Below are 16,370 nucleotides of genomic sequence, written 5' to 3' on the forward strand. Positions count from 1 at the left end.
TTACAAAGCAACTCATGGGTGCCCATCAATATTTTTGACTTTTTTTAACCTGTCATCTCCTTTTACCAGAGTTGTCAATTCCTTATGCTATATCTTAATTCTCCTCAGTTCCTCAGTTGCTATAGCTGAACACGACTTCTATGGCTTTACGTTTTATACCGTTTTTCAAATTTGATGTCATAAAATGTGCCCAATTATTTCAAGCAACAGCATCTCGACAAATTCCACAGGCCATGACTTGAAATTATAATGGGGTTAGTTCAAAGATTTAAATGTAATGGCATGAAAAGGTCATTACGTTAGAAATCTTTTTTCAACTCTTGCATTTTCAAATCGGGAAAAAAAAATCGTACAGGAATGGAGCAGAAAATACAGCTTAAACTTCAGCATAAGCATCTTTATGCCCAATTTATTTTATGTTCATATCATGAAGAATAGAGTTCAAAACTTGTGCAAATACCTGACTGCTGCTGAATCATCTATTTAACAAACGGAAACATGGGTTTTTTCAAAACCCAAATCTAAGTATCTTACACATGGGGAATAAGAAAGTAGGATACCATAGCACTAAGTGGGAACAACCCCTGTATATTTTGGTGATTCCTGGAATGTAAAGACAACTAAGAAGACTACCAACAATACAAGCTGGATGAAGAAACACGACGTGTACTTGCATACCCTTGTCTGAAGCTTTAGGGTTTCATCGGCACTTGCAGTGTCTTCACAAAAAGTTTCTAGCCTTTTGGCTTCCTTCTCAAGCATAGAATCTTTCTTCATCGTATCTGAAGGCAGAGTTCTTCGTTCTTCCAATATATTGAATTGATCAACGGCATCCCTCAACTTTAGGACTGTCCTTGATATAGCGAGACGCTCCACGTCAGCTTCTATCTTTCGCTTAAAGAGGTCCTCAATTTCTGTTTCCACGTCTCTATTTACCGCTTCTAGATCAGCAATTGTAAGATCTTTTCCAATTTCACTAAGCTTTAGCACCTCTGCGTCCATATGATGAAAGGTTGATAAAATAGACACAAAACAGAGCCCATAATTAGAATTTAGTTTCATAAAATTCAACCAACTTTATTAATGCATTCAGATAAGTAATAAAACACGGTTATATGTCTTTTGGTGTTGCTGCAGCCACATCTCACTTTCATTTCCCATTCCTTCAGAGCTTATTATGTAAAAGAAAACATAATTAAAATGACAATTAGCATGACTAGTAAAAGGGAAAACTCAAGATGCGACTACCTTTTTCTAGCATTTCCCCAACAGATTGGATTGCAAAGATAGATTCAACAAGAGGATCCATATCCTCAGAGGAACCATTATTCCGGCTCCTCTCGTCTTTAGCCTCCCAAGATGAGTCAGCACCCACATCTTCAGTTGAGGTATCTTTGTATACCCCCTCCCCATTTTTGTGAAAATCATCTTGAAGACCATTGCTAAGTTGATGCTCAATGCCCTGACCTTCATCACCACTCTCTTCATTGTAATCAATCGACTTTTCAGTTCGAATTACATTTCTCGCATAGGGCATTCCATGCTTAAACACAAATTCATAGCTTCGTGAGTCAGATTCTGTGCTGGAATGTGAGTTTTCCTTCTCGATTTTTATTTTTTCACCCTTGGGCCTCTTATTAGTGTCAATTTTGCCTTTTCCTTGCATACCACGCCGCACTGAGTGAGTCAAATCTTTTCCACTCAAATTCCTAATCCTCCTCTTATCATTAAGAAATCCCACAACCGCTGATGCCTCACCCCTTACTCGGGTAATACTTTCTGTGGTTGGAGACTTACTTTTCTGATCCTCACGATTACCCAAATCTGTCCCAGCAGCGAAAGAGGGTTGCATCTCCAACCCAGAATCGTCAAGTAGAGCAAAATCATCCAAGCTTCTCAGCCTCGCATTAGTAGATGAAACAGAACCCTCACTCCTTTGCTTTCTGTCGGGATGAACTTGCACTCTTTTAATTGGATTCCGACCCAAATTCGACATCTCATTCATTGTCATGCTCCCAGTTTGAACACTGCTGTCCCCGACCTTATTTGGCTCTCTCCTGATCCTTCTCCATTTCTTTAATCCACTCCCTTTCTTTGTCATCGTAGAGGACGGAGATACATCATGATCGATCACCGAAGGAGGCAAACTCACAGATCCCAAAATTTCATTTTTCTTTCCCTTCGTCTCAGATGGTGATCCAACGGGACCACTATTTTCCTCTACGTAAGACCCATTGTCCTGAACCTTGGCTTCATCAAGATTTCCAAATTTTTCTACTGCTGAAACATTATCAACCCCTTCTTCATTATTTTCAACTGATTCGAGAATCTCACTTTCCAAATCCATCCAGGAAAAAAACTGAGCTAATTCTGACTTGCATACATTATAAACTTCTAAGATTCCCCCCACTATTGTGCGATCAATATCGAAAAAAGAACAACAGTTACTCCGGTGTGTCAAATTAACGACAACAGAGGCAATTCTCCAAAAGAAAAGCAAATATCCAATCCCGCTTATTTCCCTCGCGATTCAATACAATTCAATGAAACCAATCTCTAAGCGACACCAAATAAAATGATCAGAGGGGAATCGGTTGATTAAACGTACCATAATGGGCTCCAGAAACGAAAAATCGGGCAAGAAATGAAACCCTAGCTGGTGATTGGTTTGGGCATTTGTAGGCGGAAAAACATCAGCTGGTTCATAATTTACAGTTTGACCGAAATTAGCAGTGGAAGAAGGGAGATGTTGACGGGACCCACAGAGTGGCCCCCTCGACAACAAGTGTGCGTTGTCCATTGATTATGTCTACTTTGTTTGTCATCACAAATTTTAAACTTTTTACAACTTTTAATATTTATATATTATATATAATTTTATATTTAAATAATAGCATATGTAAATGAGTTAATAGGGTTTGATAAAATATAAAATATTGCATGATTTTACTTAGACTTGTTATTTATCTAGTTGTTTTTTTAAATAGAATGTTTTATAAATAAGTGATTTATATACTAAATTTAATAAAAAAGAATATAATTTTTAGATAACATATATATGAATGAATATAAAAATTAATTTTATATTATACAAGAACATTGGAAGTAAAAGTGTCTATAATAATTTGAGTAGGCCTCTTGTGAGACGATCTCACGAATTTTTATCTGTGAGACGGGTTAACCCTACCGATATTCACCATAAAAAGTAATATTTTTACCATAAATAGTAATACTTTTCATGGATGACCCAAATAAGAGATCTGTCTCACGAAATACGACCCGTGAGATCGTCTCACACATGTTTTTGATTAATAATTTTTATTAAAATAACATAACCACTTTTGAAGAATCAAAATCAACATGAGACTAACTTTGAGATTTTAATTAAAGATATACAAGAACATAGACATTGTATTTTTTTTTTATTCTTGAAAATAGTAATCACGTCCACATGATAAAACATAAGAAACGTCGAAGAGTTGGGTATTTTCAAATTCAAGGAACAAAAAAGAAAAGTAAAAAAAGGGTTTCGCTCATTAAAAAAGGAAAAAGAAAAAAGAAAAAGGAAACAGAGTTGCAAGTCTTGGAGCCACGTGCAACAAAGTTACTAGGGAGTGGGCCGTGCAAGATTATATTTTAATCACACAATTAAGTATTGAAAAATTTATTCAACCAAACAAATATTATTAACTAATACAAAACCACGAAAATTCATCCCCCTGTCGAGGCTTTCCAGCTTATATTATGCCCCAAAACCCCCTAGCATGACACTTAAAAGACGGTGGCGGCTTTATTATTATATAATAAGTCTATAGTTTTTATTCATTTTGTATGGGCGATTCGGTAAGTTGTTTTGAATTTAAAACTTGTCTCGTTATTTTTTTCATGAATATAAAAATTGAGTTGAATACACCTAAGAGGATTCCGAAGATTTGGTTAACGAGATGCTACTCTTTTCACATTATTGGCATAAAATGTTTCACATTATGATTCCAAACCTCACAGATCCAGCCCATACTTGATATATTCACACAAGTACAGCTTCTTCATATGATTGGGATATATGAATAAGGGGGGTTTTTGTTTTTCCTATGAAATTATTTTACATGGTAAACTGACTAATTTTGTATCTATGTTTCTTGATAAAAATGTCTCCTTTTGTAATTTTATGAGGACTGATTGGTATGAATATGATCTCACTCCTGACGGCTTCTGGTTCTAACTCAGGGAGGCCCACTTAGGAAGAAGATGATCGCATGTTAGATCTCCACCTGTTCTTCAAAAAGTCTTTACTGTTGCATTCATTCATCTTCTGTACAAGTACTCAGTGGCAGTCTCACAATAATTGAACCTGCCAACATAAATTTACAGCAAGAATCCAACACCAAGTTCAGTTTATATCTGGTTTTGAATCGCAGTCAAGAAATGGAGTTTCTATGAAATGAATCTGAAATATCTGGTGTTAAAGTATAAAAAAAATGTATCTTGCATGCTTCAAAAGTTCTTGATTTAGCAAAAAATACGGAGTTTTCTTTAAATTTTTTTGCCAACTACTAAACCAGCATTTAGGAGTGGACATCCACGTTCATTAGCAGAACATGGTGGTGTGATGTCGTTGTGCCACCAAACTTAAATTCCTACTCTTTAAATAAAATTAGTGTAATGGTGAGCATGGTCGAATCCACAGGGAACGGTGGGTTATTTCTTTCGAGTAAAATGCAAATAAAAGGGGGATTTTGGAATATGAATTTAATAAAATACTAAATTAAATTTATCCAAGAACGGAAAACAATAAATTTAAATGATAATTAATCAACTAACATAAAGTTAAGAATTTAATACGAGAAAGATTTGATTCAAGAGAGTTCTACTATTTAATTGTATCACTGTTCATCGGCTAACAAATAATTTATTCAGGTTGTTCCAAGCAATTAACCTTAGAATCATAGGGATAGCCGCTAAAATCCTTGTGTTTTCCTAATTTAATTGACCAAACCCACCATCCAGTCAAAACTTATCAATAATTAACTGGGCACGATAGCGTTCCATATTAATTAAAAATAGCATTTTCGTTTTGTGAAAACAGTTAATCCTAAAATCTAACAACCGAGATAGCTGCAATTGATAGATCGAGTTTCGTTGATTTATTTAGATTAAATATATTATGATAGCACAACATATCTAATCTATGCTACTCATGTACCAATCATTCATGACAATTACGGATCACTGAATTTATGGTTAGCAGTAGAAAATTATATATCGAATTAAATTGTCAGATTAATCGATATACAATATTCATAGAATTATATCATAAATCGACAAATACTTGGAATAAAAATAATATTGAATTTAAGAACGAATACATCACAGTGATAAATTAAACAGTAAAAACAACCCTTAAACCAGACTAGAAAATTGGAGAGAAAATCTTTGAGACCTTTTCTTCTTGTTCTTCACTTGAGTTTGGTTGGAGAAATATTTCTTGCTGCCGCCTCCTTTGTACGTGAGTTGTTGGTGAGGGAGAATGCTTTTCTTCCTCGACTCTCAAGAACTTCTGCTGGCGCCTCTCTATTCTCGTGAATAGTATAGGTCATAAAAAAAATAAAAGATTAATGGGCCCAAAAAAATCTAATAACCTAAAATAAAACATAATCCCTAAAAATTAAAAGATACTTAGAAAATATCCTCCAATAATATAGAGTTTTTTATGGAAAAAACTCTATATTATATTTCTTCCTTGATATAATAATTCCTTATCTCACTAGGCAGCTAAGGAATCGTCACAAGGCGTGATCACGCCTTATGTAAAAACATCTTCTGAATTTTTCTGCTCACGTCTTCCACTAAGATCATATCAGCTACTTTAATTGTGATATAAAATCACCCTTTTTGGCCCAGATTTATCGCAAGAGCAGAAAACTTCCTTCTACAACAAAATCACACAAAAAAATGTGTCAATTAAGCATGTTGGAAGTGGTAACAACGAGAGACATGACAACAAAAAATGCAACTATTACGAGCCTATCACATGGATGCAGGAGCTGGGTTGTCGGTTAAACCAGTTAAAGAAATCTGCACTGTTGATACAAAGTCCCTCACAATCAAGATCGCAAGCGCAGGCGAGAAGCAATCCGTCGAGGAAATACTTGCCACTGTAACTCCAGATTCAATGCCAAAGAATCCATTGACAAATGCACTAACACCGTCGCTCGAATTTCCTAGCCAAAGGCTCCGTTGCTCATGCTTCCAATTCAAAGTTAAGGAGCTGTTATGTCTATATAGGATTTCATGGTCAGAATCCGAATTTGATACGTTTCTGTAAGTGGCTAAAATCAGAGCTAGAGGTTCCAGGCATTGCTTGTTTTGTAGCAGACAGAGGAAAGTACACGGACAATCAAAGCCACGATACTGCTGACAGGGTTATTTTCTCGGTAACCTTCGGTGTTGTGGTTGTCAAAAGTTATAGCCTTCGTAATCATCTGAGCTTGGAGGAGAACGGATTCTTTTCTCAAAAAAGATGAACTTGATCCCTTTGTTCTTCGATACCAATGCGAATGAAATTGCAAGTCTCTTTCACCCCAGTTCTGATAATAAGGAATGTAAAGAAGCACTGGATGGACTAATGAGATGTCAAGAATTCAAACTGGAAGCTAATGACGGTAACTGGAGAAGCTGTGTGTCAAAAGCTGCCCAGATATTAAAGGGAAAGCTGTGGAGGAAGAGTGCAGGGGACAGTGAAGTTGAAATGTTTGAAGAGATACCATTTCCAAGGAACAGATACTTCGTGGGGAAGGAGAGAGAAATCATGGAAATTGAGACTACATTTTTCGGGTTTGGGGATTACTTGGAACAAGAATGTGCAATGGAAGGAAATCGCGGTGGAACACCAGGGCATTCTGAAGGGCTAGGAGAAGGGGAAACTGATGCTGACACTGTTAAAGGAGACAAATACATCAGTGTGAAGGTTGAACGGTAAAAATGGGAAACACGAGAGCGGTGGCAGCAGCATTGTGTGCATAAATGGATCACCAGGGGTTGGAAAGACAGAGCTAGCACTGGAATTTACCCACTAGTACTCCCCAAGATACATGATGGTTTTATGGGTGGGAGGTGAAGCACGATACCTCAGGCAAAATATACTGAACTTATCTCTCAAAATGGGATTGGGTGTGACTGCAGATGAAGAGAAGGATAGAGGTAGGATTCGGAGCTTTGATGAACAAGAATCTGAAGCATTCAAAAGGTTTAAAAGGGATATCTTTAGAGACTTGCCATATTTACTAATTATTGATAATCTTTAGTCTGAGAGAGAACGGTGAGATGGAAAGGATCAACATGATTTCATACCAAGAAACACGGGAGGCTCCCATGTTATAATCACAACAAGGCTCTCTAAAGTTATGAACTTTGATACAATGCAGCTTCAGCCGCTGCTTCCATCTGATGCTATAGCATTGGCAACAGGAAGAAGAAGAAAGGAGTACACGGCTACAGAACTAGGATTTTTGCGAAAATTTGACGAGAAATTGCAGGGGTCAAGTTTTGGATTGTGGGTGATTGGTTCCCTGCTTTCTGAACTTCCGGTTACCCCGTCTGCTCTATTTGAGGCAGTGGACCAGATTCAATTAGAAGAATACACTGTCTGCTTTAGTTTGAGCATGGCTGGAGAAAGAATCCTTTCCTAACGAAAGTCATGTCCTTCTGTGGCAAGCAAATGGAAATAGAAATCCCCTTTCTCCAAGAATTCTTCAAGCAGGAGCATGGTTTGCACCGGCACCAATCCTTGTAAACTCATTGGCTGTGGCAGCAAATAGCATAGAGTCCACCAAAACCAAACATGCGAAATGGATCAGATGTCTGAAACTCAATTTTCCTTGCTGCTCGAGTTACTTAACTCGACAAACTCGGAAGAGTGAAGATTCAGCTATTCTCTTAGTTAAATTCGGTTTGGCTAGACGAGCCAACAGGCAGCCTGGCTACTGGATTCAGTTTCACACTATAACTCAACTATTTGGTAAAAGATTAAATGGTTTGGTGGCTGCAAAGGCAACAGTCCAAGAAATTTGGAAAACCGGGAATCCAGTAGCAAATTCAGACCACTTATGGGCCGCGGCGTTCCTAGTTTTCGGCTTCAAATCGGAAGCCTCACTAGTGCAACTCAAGGCCATAGACATGGTCTTCTTCATAAAGAAAACAGCTCTACCTTTAGCAATAAGTGCCTTTACAAACTTGTCGATGTGCAACTCAGCATTAGAGCAAGTGTGCTTGAAGAAGTGGAAAGCCTTTTGTGTCGCAAATACAAGGCCATAGATCACTTTGCTGGAAGAAGGCCCCGCAATCGAATAAAAAATGGACCAATACGTATGGCAAGAGGTGACATTGCTGAAAGCAATATTACTGGAAACCAGGGCAAAGTTGCTGCTAAGGGGCGGCCATTTTGAATGGGCGGAAGAGCTGTGCAGAACTTGCATTAGTATCAGAACAGTGATGCTTGGCCACAACCATGCTCAAACATTGACAGCTCAAGAAACACTGGCTAAATTAGTAAGAATGAGAAGCAAGATGTAATGTTATGTTCAGTTCATATTAGGTCTGCTGTTGAGCTTTTGCATTTAAACATAACGCAAAAGTCACCTGAAGTATTCAAGGAAATTCAAGTTTTTAATCATTTGATGATGTGAAGCAAGAATAAGTCCCTTTGCGAATTGACAAGAACTAAAAATTAATTCTTTGCTATTTAACAATACAATTTCACAACCTAAAAAACTTCTTTCTTCATGTCCACGGAAAATAGTAACTGAGAGATATGATGTCCCCAAAGAAATCAAGAAAATGAAATCTTGTAAGTACAACACCATGAGGACTGGCGGCAGTTGATTTAGTGGTGGCCGCAGAGACTGGTGGCGTGGAGGACAGTTTTGGAAATTACAATAAGTTTGACTTTTGGGATATTTTTAGTCAAACACCGAAACGTCGACTTCCTCGTAATAAATTCCAGGACAGATCCTGCCTATTGGTCAGGCTCACCGTATTGGGCCATTTTTACAACTGGCCCAAATCCAATCACGCTTTTTACTGGCACTGGCCTAATTCAATTTTTTTTTTTAAAAAGAAAAAAAATCTCATGTGTCAAATTCTATGTTAATTTGTGGAATAAGTTTTTTTTTTAAGAGAGTCACATTGATTTATATTTGTATGAAAAATTGATCTAGTTTATATTTAAAGTGAAATTTAATATTTTTCTTATAAAAATTAATATTTTTTCATACGTCGGGTTATATAGAAAATACGTATCACAAAATTGAATAATGAGATGGTCTCATAAAAATATGTGCGTAATTCTTCAATATTTTGGAAGTATGTGGCACCTTAATTGGTGAATATTTTACTATTTTAGTTTATTTACACAAATCGAACAAAGAACCATATTTTGACTCGTTTGTCAATTTTCGTTTCTCCTTTTAAAATCGCCGAAATTTATAGTTTTCCAAAAATATCAGTGTATATATGAAAAAAATATCATTGAAATAAATTAATGTATTATATATTAAATAATAAATAAAATTATTTAGAAATATTAATATTACATTAATTACACTCCGAAATAATAAATCTGTAAAAATAATCTAATGAGAATTGTTTATGAATTTAATTATTATAATAAATTACTATTTTTTTTATGAATGCTAGAGAAATAAAGATCGCATATCGAACCAAAAATGCATAATTGCTTAATTTAGGTCACGAAGTTGTAGCAATAGAATTGAGATGGAGAAAATGTTAAAAAGGATACTTCTCCAGAAAAAATATTTTTAGTTCAATTCTTTTTTAAGAAATTTAAATAACTGAAGGTTATATTGTAAACTATTTGATAATAAGTGAAATGGAGCAAAATCAACTCCCATTCAATCATTGAATGGTTTTATGAAAGTGGGGCGGTGCAGATATGTCAACGGGAGGTCAATTGGAAGATCGGAGCTTATTGCGCTCTTATTCATCGGCCTCCGACGGCGATTTGGAACGAGGAGGCAGCCAATCACCGCCAAGGAAAAACATTGGCTCAAATAATAAAGGGTGCCTCCCGTCGGATCTTTTGAAGCGGTTGGATCGTGGGTTATCGGGTTCGGGTAGCAGATTGTCGGTTAATATTCGATCGGAGAGGAATCATCACCGGCACCCTTCTCCTGCTTCACCTTCTACTTCGAATCATTTTGTCAGTGCCGATGCCGATTCGGGCGATAATTCTCTTGGGAATAGTGCCCCACCTGAGTGGGCATTGCTGCTCATTGGGTGTCTACTTGGTGTCGCTACAGGTCTTTGCGTTGCTGCGTTCAACCGTGGGGTTAGTTCAGAAGTTCAAGGTCTTTGAATTTGTGTTGATTTTTTGTCGGTTGATGAACGAAGTTGAAAACTTTGTTGTCTGTTTTGGATTGAATTGGCTATCCGATTATTTTATTCAATGTTGAGGTACTAAGTTATATTTCTGCTTAGGCAAGGCCAGAAAAGAGGTGATACTTGAAATGAAAGGCCGGTTGAAATGCGCGTATGGAATTCAACTGCGTTGTGATGCAATTTCACCAAGAAATTTGCTATCGTGACAATCTAAGGTAGTTAGATGGCGGAAATTGGATGGAATATGCTTTTCACTAAAGAGTTTCTGCTGTCCTTTAGTTTAGTTTGGGTTCTTGGATCGACGGTTTAACATAACATTTAGCATCCTTGTTTGTTTTTTTGGTCAAATTTTTGTGGATGGAAGACCCTAGATTTAGGGTTTATTGATTAGCCAGGACTTTTGCCTAGTTGGCCAATATAGCGTAAAAAACTTAGAGGGCAAATCATAATTTTGCATGATAAGGTTTATTTATATATATTTTTAACTTTTTATTTATAGAGAAACTAATTAAGTTGCATTTGACATAGTGAAATTAGCAGTGTTGATTTTGATGCAAGTAATGACAACCTTTCTGGTTTTTATTTTTAGGAAAGATTGCAAGATGTCTGATATGTGCTTAATGCAGGTACATGTGATACACGAATGGGCATGGGCTGGTACACCGAACGAAGGTGCTGCTTGGCTTCGGTTACAAAGGCTAGGTGATACTTGGCATCGGATTCTTTTGATACCAGTTTTGGGTGGTGTTGTTGTGGGTGTTTTGCATGGTCTTCTTGAAATATTAGAACAAATAATGCAATTCACTTCTTCCCAGGAACAAGGCTTTAATGTGTTTGCTGCAATCGTCCCCATAGTGAAGGCAATACAGGCTGCTATAACTTTAGGTACCGGTTGTTCTTTGGGGCCTGAGGGTCCAAGTGTAGATATTGGAAAATCGTGTGCCAACGGTTTCTCAGTAACGATGGAGAATAATAGGGAAAGGAGAATTGCTCTCATTGCTGCTGGGGCAGCTGCTGGAATTGCTGCAGGTACCCCACTTGTCTATTTTATGTGATGCTTATTTTAATGTTAGCTCCACTGTTGGTTTTATGCCTGACTTTATCTTCCTTTTGAATTGTCAAGCTTTCCTTTTTTTCTTCTTCCATCTTTCTCTATTTCCTGAATTTGTTTGGGGTGGGGGCAGTGGAAGGATGGATTGGGAATCTTTTTACCTGGAAAACTCCATTGTTCTGTGAACTACTGCCACGTAACTATGTATATGACTTAGTGTCTTCTTACGTATATTTTGTTTTCAAATCTTCATGGTAGATAGGCTGTATTAAGGTTTCAATTGTACCTCAGGTTTCAATGTTGCAGTTGCTGGATGTTTCTTTGCTATTGAAACAGTTTTGAGGCCTCTACGTGCAGAAAACTCTCCTCCATTTACTACCGCAATTATAATATTGGCTTCTGTTATCTCATCGACAGTCTCAAATGCTGTGCTTGGGGAGAAACAGGCATTCACAGTGCCCGCATATGATTTGAAATCTGCTGCTGGTATCTGATCTGATTCTTGTTTGTTTTGTAAAACTGAAAGCATATTGGACGTTCTGATTGACTGATGTCATTACTCTGAATCAATGCACTGTCGTGCTGCCTGCGAATGTTCAGTGTTTTACTTTTGTTAGTCTTAGCCTAGGTTGCCATAATTCATCTAGTCACTTGTTTTTATGTTTGTTGGATTGAAAGCATACTTGCTGAAAAATGAGTTGCACGGCCTTTACTATCAATATAGATCTTTTTTCCTGATTCGTAAAAAAAAAAAAAAGAAGGTCAAATAGAGTTTGTTTAAGTTGCACTGGGCATACCTGGGGAGATACTGCATGACAAATTATCATAGTATACATGGGTTTGTTGAAAACTTTAAAATGCTTACTAAATTCCAATGTTAATGAAACTGTTGGCCTTCTCTAGATTTCTTTAATATTATTTATCCTACAGGCCATTCATGTGGAGAAATAATAGATTCTTAGTTTTTTATAGGAAGTATTATGGTTGCCTGTCAACTACTTAAAAAAATATTAGCCGGTGGTCTGATGTGCGTGGTTGGAAGAGTATTGGTGATTGTGCCGTGGACTTTTGAATAGAAGTTTTACCTGGTTAATTTTGCTAAATAAGTGTGCATGTCTGATCAAATATTCCTTTTTTTTTTCTCAGAGCTACCTTTGTACCTTATATTGGGAATGCTCTGTGGAGTAGTAAGTGTCGCTTTCACACGCTTGTTGGCTTGGTTCACAAAGGCGTTTCTGCTGATCAAAGAAAAATTCGGGATTCCCGATGTTGTGTGTCCTGCTTTGGGGGGTTTAGGAGCTGGGTTAATAGCTCTCAAATATCCTGGAATATTGTATTGGGGTTTCACTAATGTTGATGAAATTTTACGCACCGGAAAGTCTGCATCAGCACCTGGAATCTGGCTTCTAGTTCAATTATCTGCAGCAAAAGTGGTGGCTACTACTCTATGTAAAGGGTCTGGCCTTGTTGGTGGCTTGTATGCTCCCAGTTTGATGATTGGTGCTGCAGTGGGTGCTGTATTTGGGGGCTCTGCCGGAGAGCTTATCAACTCAGCTATTCCGGGGAATGCTACCATTGCCGAGCCACAGGCTTATGCATTAGTAATGTCCTATATGCTTTAAGTCAGCCATATTTCTTAATTGCTTCTTTGTTCTATACCATTTTGAATATTAACATTGTACCTGCCACTACCGAGCTCTGTTGCAGGTTGGAATGGCTGCAACATTAGCTTCTGTTTGTTCAGTGCCCTTAACTTCAGTTCTTCTTCTCTTTGAGCTGACTAGAGATTACAGAATATTACTTCCTCTCATGGTAAGTCTCGATCTGAGAATATTGACTCTCTTCTACTTGTCTTTGTTTCTGGAACGACTCTCTTATCCTGAAATAGTCGCATGAACTCTACTTGTTGCAACGTTTGATTTTATATGAGTGCGTATAGGTTCTTTTTCTTGTTTTACAAGTCGATCCCTTTAAAAAGTGTAGCAATATCATTATTTTCATAATCAGTCAACCTCGCCCTGTTTCTTCGAATTTGGCAAGGGAAAGAGGTGCTTGACAATAGAATTATGGCATGGTTACTCATGTTTTTAATTTAGAAATGACCATCGTTTTCTTATTTTTTATTTTTATGAATTGTTTTATTTACTAATGGAGGAGATAATGCCTCGTCTTATTTACTTGCTGTAGTTTGTTTTGGCACGTTCGTGCTAAATCGTGACGGAAGCAGAATATTGTACATGCTTTGCCATAGAATGGGCTTAGATGTTTTCTAATACATGTAGTAATGTCATCTTTCCTTCTCTCTTTTATCACCAAGTTATTTTTTTAGAGTGTATGATGATCTTAAATAATACTTACAAAAGCCTCTGCAAACATGTGTTATTTGCCTGTTTTAATACGTAATTTAATCTCTTTCTATGTTTGGTGTCTGAAACTCTTTATTTACTGGCCCTTACAACATATATGAGGTAGAACCAAAATTTTTTACTCGGTCTTATTATAAAGTATGGGTATAAATGGTTGTGGCTATTGAATATATCTCTAACGGGGTATTTCGTAATTTTTGTTTGTAATCTTTGTATGATAATAGTCATTCACAATGTGGTAACTTGATTTTTATGTGGCAACAGGGGGCAGTTGGACTAGCAATTTGGGTGCCCTCGTTGACAACTAAGCAGAAGGAAACAGAGGTGTCAGATACAAAGCATTCTCCACTTGCTTATTCCATTCTTTCACCATCTGAAGACAAAAGTGAGGATACAAGGAGAATCACTGGTGAAAGAGATGATATAGAACTCTCGATCATTGGCAATGCTGGTACATATCAACTAACAGAGGTTGAAAGTTTACTAGAGAATTTAAAGGTCCGTCTCCTGTCCTCCCTGGTAAAACTGTATTGGAAAAGAAGCCATTTTTTTTATCATTTGTTCTATTTCATTTGTGAAGTTGGAGGTTCTATTATTGCTATGGAATATATTTAGCATTTTCCTTCTATTATCAGGTCTCTCAGGCTATGTCAGATAACTGTTTGAAGGTTTCTCCTTCTCAGAGTCTCAGAGAGGTACTAAACTGTATGTCTGATGGTCAACAGAATTGTGCCCTTGTTGTTGATGCTGATGATTATTTGGAAGGAATTTTAACCTATGGTGACATTAAACGATGGTTGTTCAGGAGGTCTGGTGATGCTTCCTCCTGGAGCTCAACGGATGTATGTTTCTTTAATAAATATCTTATGGACATGTAAAATACAATTTATCGTATGGTCTTTCCCCTGTGAAAATACAGAAAATTTTGTTTATCTTTTATTTGCTATCTGCCATTGGGAAATGATATTTCATACAACAATGTAGTTACTGTGAATTCTTTTGTAGGTAAACACATGCACCGTCTCTCCTGTATTTACACGGGGAATAAGTTATCGTGGAAGAGAACGTGGACTTCTGACATGCTACCCAGGTACTGATCTGGCAATGGCTAAGCAGCTAATGGAGGCAAAGGGGATAAAACAATTACCAGTGGTGAAACGGTCTGAAGATGCTCAAAGAGAAAAAAGGCGCAGAGTTGTGGCTGTTCTTTACTATGATTCGATCTGGATTTGTCTCAGGTGCTTGCTAGTGTATTTTATAGTTTACATCACTTCGCGGTCCTGCTGTTCTTTGAGCTTGCAGACCTCCTCTTTCATAGTTGAACTGGAACTTGTTTCCTTATTTCTCTTAGATGCCAATTTGGCCAGTAATATGTGCTTTTTATTGTTAAACATGTTCCTATAAGTTTCCACTCAAGATGCTTTGATGGGTTTATTTTATTTATGTTATATGGAGTTCCTTGTATTTCTCACATGGAATGAGGTCAAGAGTTTTTTGTAGTTCTGTGAGGCTCTGCTGTAAGAATGGCTATGCTAATTCTTTAGATAGATGCTTTTAAATATTTTAGTTTTGCTTGTATTCAAACCTTATTTAATGTTTCACGATTGTGTTCCATTTCATTCTATTGTTTGAAGATGAACGACGCATTAAACTATCATCATTTTTTTTGCACGTGCCACTTCTCTGTACATTTGAAACCTGAGTTTATTGAACAAAAAGATGCAAGTTTTGTGTTTTTGTTTTATGCCTACTCGGTTGTAGCAACTCAGGATCGCACTTGGTTTGGTTATGATCAGTAGTTACACTATTTTTCCTCAAGTGTATGATACAATCCCGTTTTATTTTATTGAGGCACTATGATATGTATGCTATTAAAAATTTTGTATGTTCATCTAACATTCAATACATCCATTAACTGCTGCTTCTGGATTGTGTGTAGGGATGAGATAAATCACAGGAAGTCAATCAACCAACAACAAGAAGATGACTCTGGGATGATCGTCATAAATGGTCATCATTGACAGTTATGCCAATAACAGCCAGAAATCGACATTGTCTTCACAAGGCCAAGTGAGTTTCTTTCGTAGAAATTACTTTCCTGCCTGGATTTTGTATCACAAGATTGTATAGAAATAACGTGTACTTCCTAATATAAAAACTAATTTTGTTGCATTCACTTAATACCACGTGCCATATATGTTACTGTTTCTTATGTAAATTAAGGTCATTATTTAGACACACAAAGGAATTGTACCAGCAAGCGCGTTGCTTAGGGTTTTGCCTGATCCAGTGCGCTCCGCATAATTGAAGCGACTTTGACTTCGGCAGAATGTTTCTCTCTATGTATTTTTATATAAGATATCTATATATCCACTGAATTCAAAAAAACACACATATGATCCATGGGATGATCTTTTACTAAATTGTAGCAAGTATAACACATCCGACCAGCACAAACCAAGCTTGAAGTCAGTCATGGATAAATCTAAAAATTTTATTGTTTCTTGTACTATTTATTGATATTTTCAAATTTTAAAATATCAAATGCCATTAAAAAA

At 36.8% G+C, this 16,370-nt stretch overlaps 2 protein-coding genes and 1 pseudogene across 7 annotated transcripts; 2 read left to right on the forward strand and 1 right to left on the reverse strand.

Annotated features, from left to right (window-relative positions):
- Positions 1-306: 306 nt before the first annotated feature.
- LOC142526896 (WPP domain-interacting protein 2-like) lies at positions 307-2,717 on the reverse strand. 2 transcript variants are annotated; one of them, XM_075631547.1, is made up of 3 exons: positions 2,609-2,717; positions 1,249-2,409; positions 307-992 (listed from the first exon to the last, which is right to left on the reverse strand). In XM_075631547.1, the coding sequence occupies exons 2-3, from the start codon at positions 2,345-2,347 to the stop codon at positions 568-570; spliced, it is 1,524 nt and encodes a 507-aa protein (XP_075487662.1). In that variant the 5' UTR covers positions 2,348-2,409; positions 2,609-2,717; the 3' UTR covers positions 307-567. The 2 variants fall into 2 exon arrangements, with proteins under 2 accessions (XP_075487662.1, XP_075487661.1); XM_075631546.1 differs by having other exon boundaries at positions 1,249-2,715.
- Positions 2,718-6,215: 3,498 nt separating this feature from the next.
- LOC142526150 (uncharacterized) lies at positions 6,216-8,571 on the forward strand (annotated as a pseudogene).
- A 1,285-nt stretch (positions 8,572-9,856) lies between these two features.
- Positions 9,857-16,166, forward strand: LOC142526582 (chloride channel protein CLC-f-like). 5 transcript variants are annotated; one of them, XM_075631075.1, is made up of 10 exons: positions 9,859-10,345; positions 11,022-11,424; positions 11,738-11,932; positions 12,593-13,047; positions 13,154-13,258; positions 14,077-14,310; positions 14,448-14,654; positions 14,818-15,050; positions 15,752-15,882; positions 16,036-16,166. In XM_075631075.1, the coding sequence occupies exons 1-9, from the start codon at positions 9,950-9,952 to the stop codon at positions 15,831-15,833; spliced, it is 2,310 nt and encodes a 769-aa protein (XP_075487190.1). In that variant the 5' UTR covers positions 9,859-9,949; the 3' UTR covers positions 15,834-15,882; positions 16,036-16,166. The 5 variants fall into 5 exon arrangements, with proteins under 5 accessions (XP_075487193.1, XP_075487191.1, XP_075487190.1 ...); XM_075631078.1 differs by lacking the exons at positions 15,752-15,882; positions 16,036-16,166 and having other exon boundaries at positions 9,857-10,345; positions 14,448-14,507; positions 14,618-14,654; positions 14,818-15,046; XM_075631076.1 differs by lacking the exon at positions 16,036-16,166 and having other exon boundaries at positions 9,858-10,345; positions 14,448-14,630; positions 15,752-15,993.
- Positions 16,167-16,370: the final 204 nt, after the last annotated feature.

This window comes from Primulina tabacum, chromosome 15 (genome assembly GCF_025594145.1).
Source record: "Primulina tabacum isolate GXHZ01 chromosome 15, ASM2559414v2, whole genome shotgun sequence".
In the NCBI taxonomy this organism is placed as follows: domain Eukaryota; kingdom Viridiplantae; phylum Streptophyta; class Magnoliopsida; order Lamiales; family Gesneriaceae; genus Primulina; species Primulina tabacum.